A 4,945-nucleotide genomic window follows, 5' to 3' on the forward strand; every position below is an offset into this window, starting at 1 on the left:
CCGAGGTAGCTCCGAAGGTTGTAAGCCAGAAAAAGGCAAGGCTCAGGGGCCGAGGTAGCTGTGCTGAGGATGATTCCCACGCGGGCCCTGGCACATGGTGCTTCAACCTCGGGTCGGGCGGGGATGGGGGTGTCCATTATTTTGTGGGGTGAGAGAGGGGTCGAAAGGAGTGGCTGCATAAGCCACCCACCCACCCACCCCTTGCTTCCTGCGACAGCGGCTGAATTGTGGCCTCTGCTCCTCTGACACCTGCATTTCATTTAGCGGGAGAGGCGGTGGCTAGCTCGGATCTGCAGACCCAGCCTGGGGGCAGATCCCTCAAGGTTAGGAGACTCCCACTGGGTCGCAAATCAAATTCGCATGATTCTCTGAAATTAGCTCACAAAACAGCCCGGACCGTGTGCGGGAAGTGGCGGGGAGAGGTGGGTGCGGGGCGCGCCTGCAGAAGAGGGTGGCCGCTGCGCCCTGGGTGGGGTCGCGTTTGTGCGTCTCCCCGAGCGCATCCCGAGGGGGCGCGGGGCCTCTTACCGAGCTCAATGTTGCCTATGGCGCGTCGCAGGTGTTCCTCGGTCACTATCTCGCCAACAACCACCAGCAGGTAGAACTTGCTGTCGAGGAAGCGATGCGACAGGCTGGGCGAAGTGGACGCCGCCGGGTTGGCGATGCTGCCGGACAGCTCAGGCTCCGCGGCTTCCACCACCACGGTCGCCATCCTGCCGGCCCGCTAAGCCTCGGCGAGGTGCCCCGCTCCGGCTGCTCCTCTCCTCTGCCGCAGGAGAAAGGATTATCTCGGAAGGTGCTGTCTCCGCTCCGCCCCCTGCGTCCTCCCTCCTCCTGGCGCGCTGCACCGCCTCCCCTCCGCCCTCTCCTGGAGCGGGAGGCGGAGCGGAGTTGGGAGTGAGAGCGGGCGGGGCGGCGCCGCTTTTATATGGAGACTAGGCTAGGAGCGGAGGAGGAAGAGGAGGAGGAAAGGACCACCCGGCACATCCTCACGCGGTGGCTGCCTCCTCTCTAGCAGCCGTTGGCCCCGGGGCTGATGTCATCTGCAGCAAATCATCTCACTCGCGGCCCGGAAGCTGGAGGGACGAGGTGTGCGGACAATGGTCAGGGCCGGGCCGACAGTCAAAGGGTTGGGGAAACCTAAGGGCCCTGGTTGCGGTTGTGAAAACGCTCCAACCTACATCCCCCAAACTGCCCCCCACCCCACCCGGTTCGTGCTGGAGAACGGGATGGTTTTCCATATGCAGAATGGGGATGTTGATCTTGTCCAAGCTGCACAAGTCAGGCCTCTGCCTGGTGGCCTGTGATGAAGCCAGGCTCTCAGGAGCTATGATAGCATAGCGGGCATGGTGTTCAGGGTACCCCGCCCAGCAAGACAGAACCTATCTTTTCTTTGGCCTTGTGGAATTAGGAAGACATACAGGACTTACCAGTATTAAAAAATACATCACTTAAAGAATACATCACAAAATGCAAAAACTAAACCTATTGTTCAGGGTTTGGACCTTACTCTGCAAGGCCCAGTGATGAAAATACCCTGGCTTTGTGGTATTCATAGGAAATGAGAGGAATACAGATGCATTAGCCTACATACAGATTTCTTTTCTTAAAAATGTGCTGAACAGATAGTATCAGGCATAACAGAGAATAAAGAGAAGATACTGTCTCTATCCAGCAGGATTGCAGTAACTATAATGTACTTTTCAGTTCCTTGGGGAACACACAAGCAAAATTATTTCATGTGACAATGATGTCTTATAAAATATATGAAGCATTGGGAATTTTGATTGCCTTTGTCTATGTTTAGAAGAACTCATAAAAATGTTTTCTAAAGGCAGCCCATCTGCAGCCATTTCTCACAAACATATTGAATATAGCTTCTGTCCCAGGAAAGGGGTAGTGGTGGTAAGGAAGGAACAAAATGTCAAACATGGTACCATCGTAAAAAGCTGAGGGATTAGAGGCTTAAGAAAGAGGAGTGGGTGGAAATTAGAGCAGTCAATACAGATTTAATACTAGAATGCATGTTAGTTTTAAAAAATCAACTGGATATGCTAAGATTTCCAAAATAGTTTGTTGCCTTAGGTATTAACAATCATGACTTATTGGTGATAAACTTTTTGCTCTGAGCTCTTTGCTGAAACCCTGGCATAGGAGACATGTGGCAGCCAAAGGCTATGGCCCCATCCTGCAAACAGGCCAGCCTGTCAGTGGGGAATATCTAAGATAACTGTCTGGCCCACAGCACTTGGGACCTGTGACAGGCTTGCTGGTGAGGTGCATTCACCAGTGAACAGTGACAAAGAGTTTCCAAGTAACAGATTCTGTCTTGGTCACAAGAAGGCATTTGGTTGCTGTTAGAGAAGTGAAGCCAGCACCAGAGACCATAACGGGGAGGAGTTATGGTGAGGAACACTGTTTTCCAAGTCAGCCAATGGAGGTCAATGTCATCTAGTGCTTATGTTCCATTTCTCTAAACCACTATCACTTTTATTTATGTATTGGTTTTCTTTAGCTCTATTTCTTTTACTTAATTTTATTTTAGTTGTTTTTAATATATTTTTATTGATTTCAGAGAGGAAGGGAGAGGGAAAGAGAGATAGAAACATCAATGATGAGAGAGAATCATTGATTGGCTGCCTCCTGAACACCCCCCACTGGGGATCGAGCCTGAAACCTGGGCATGTGCCCTGACTGGAATCGAACTGTGACCTTCTGGTTCATATGTCGACGCTCAACCACTGAGCTATACCTGCCCAGTAGGGGAATGCAGTTTTAAAGTCACTTGAATTAATTCTTTTTTATATGAGTATGTCCCTAATTTAATACATAATTAGGTTTATTTGTTTTGTTTCATTTTCAGTTTTTATGAATTGATTTTTTAAAAAAATACATTTTTATTGATTTTAGAGAGGAAGGGGGAGGGATAGAGAGATAGAAACATCAAATATGAGAGAGAATCATTGATTGGCTGCCTCCTGCATGCCCCCTACTGGGGATCAAGCCTGCAACCCAGGCATGTGCCCTTGGCCGGAATCAAACCTGGGACCCTTCAGTCCACAGGCCGACTCTATCCACTGAGCCAAACCGGCTAGGGCTGAATTGATTTTTTGTATTTAATTTTGCTTTACTACTATGTAAAATATGTGTTTTCAAAGTCAAATCTACAAAACAATTGTATTCAGAGAACTTCCATCTCTATCCCTTTCTCTTCCACCCTGTTCCCTGACTGTTCCTATAAATAACTCTTTTTCCTTGGCTTACTTAGCCTTCCATTTTTAAAATGTTTATTTTTTAGGTAAACAGCAGCACATACAGTATACACAATGTTTCCATTTTGCTTTTTTGATTTAACAAATATCCTGGAAATAACTTCTTAATTACATGAAGTTAATATTAATATTTCCCATTCCTTTTTATAGCTGCATATTAACCCATTGCCTTTATTTACTGTAATTTACTTAATCGGTCCATTATTGATTGGCATTATTGAGTTATATCCAGTTCGATATCTATTATAAACTAGAAGTAGTTATAACTATTGTTTTGTTCCTGCGCAGCAGCAATAGTCACCTGACTGGAATCAGCATATCCACATTCCATCCATGCTTCACACCACATGGAAGGTAATCTTTTCTGACCTGGTTATGTCACCTCACCCCAATAAAAATTAAACTCTAAGTGTAACCGCAAGTCCCACAAAGTCTGGCCCCTGTTTATCTCCTCAACTTTATCTAGCACTCCATTCATTTTTAGTTTTCAGCTTCAGCCACACTGAACTTATATCGGGCCATGCATCCTTCCAATGCAAGACCTTTCTCCATACTCTTCCCCCCCGCCGCCCTCCCCACCAAGAGCACTGACTAGTTAACTTCACCTGTTAATGTCTACTTGTCCTGCAGATAACACCTCAGCCATCCTTCCCTAGGGAAGCCTCACCAGATCAGTTAACCTTTTTATATGCACTTTTAGCCCCATGCTCCACTTCTTATTTGTAGGACTTAGCATTATTGCAATTTTATATTTTTATATGTAATTACTAGAGGCCTGGTGCATGGCCTGCGGGGGCCGGGCCAAAACCGGCTCTCTGACATCCCCCGAGGGGTCCTGGATTGTGAGAGGGTGGTTCTCGGGTGACACACCCCAGAATCGGGCTCCCTCCTCTCTGGTTCCAAATATGTCACCCGAGAACCGCAGCTGCCAAGTCACCGCAGCTCAGCAGCTCCTGCGCTGAGTGTCTGCCCCTTGGTGGTCAGTGTACATCATAACTACTGTTAGGTTGGCCAGTCGCTTAGGCTTTTATATATATAGATTAAAATTTTATATATATAGATTAAAATTTGTCCATCTTCTTTGCTGAACGCTCTGCTCTAGAAGACCAGAACCATGTCTATCTATCCACACTCATATATACCCACCAGCTCATCTGAGAATTCCCAGTGCCCAGAATACACATTGATTGGTTGCCTCCCACACTCGCCCCTACAGGGCAGGGATCGAACCTGCAACCCAGGTACGTGCCCTTGACTTGGGTATCAAACCTGAGATCCTTCAGTGCTTGGACCGATGCCCTAACCAATTAACCACACTGGCCAGAGCAAGCATTTTTATTTGCTTTTATTTATTTTTTAACTAACTGCATTTTTTCCTTAAAATATGCCCTTTTTTTTTATTGGGCTGTTGGTTTTATGTTTGTTGATTTGTAGGAGCTTCTCTGTCTCTCTCTCTTTTTTTAGAAACTCTGTGTACAAGTTTATGGTGAACATATGTTCCCATCTCTTTTGGTTATATTCCCAGGAGTGGAATTGATGGATCATATAATAACTCTATGTTTAACTTTTTTGAGAAACTGCTGTAGAATCTATTTATATAGCCTTTTTACCAGTATATGGTGCTCTGTCTGTTAAGTTTGTATCCATTTATGATGTCTTTGACCATATAAAAT

General features: G+C 46.5%; 1 protein-coding gene across 7 annotated transcripts in view; it reads right to left on the reverse strand.

Moving 5' to 3' along the window:
* Positions 1-954, reverse strand: part of MAP1B (microtubule associated protein 1B) — a 91,241-nt gene extending 90,287 nt beyond the window's left edge. For 5 of the 7 annotated variants that reach the window (XR_002828346.1, XM_023750928.1, XM_023750909.1 and 2 more), the window contains exon 1: positions 529-941. Coding sequence is in view for 5 of the 7 variants with exons in the window: in XM_023750928.1 (XP_023606696.1) it covers positions 529-712 (184 nt within the window). In the remaining 2 variants the exon portion in view is untranslated. Of the gene's footprint in view, positions 1-528 lie in introns of all 7 variants that reach the window. The other 2 variants (XM_006081348.3, XM_023750934.1) reach the window with 2 other exon arrangements.
* Between the last annotated feature and the right edge of the window lie 3,991 nt (positions 955-4,945).

Source organism: Myotis lucifugus, unplaced genomic scaffold (genome assembly GCF_000147115.1).
Source record: "Myotis lucifugus unplaced genomic scaffold, Myoluc2.0 scaffold_0, whole genome shotgun sequence".
NCBI classification, from domain to species: domain Eukaryota; kingdom Metazoa; phylum Chordata; class Mammalia; order Chiroptera; family Vespertilionidae; genus Myotis; species Myotis lucifugus.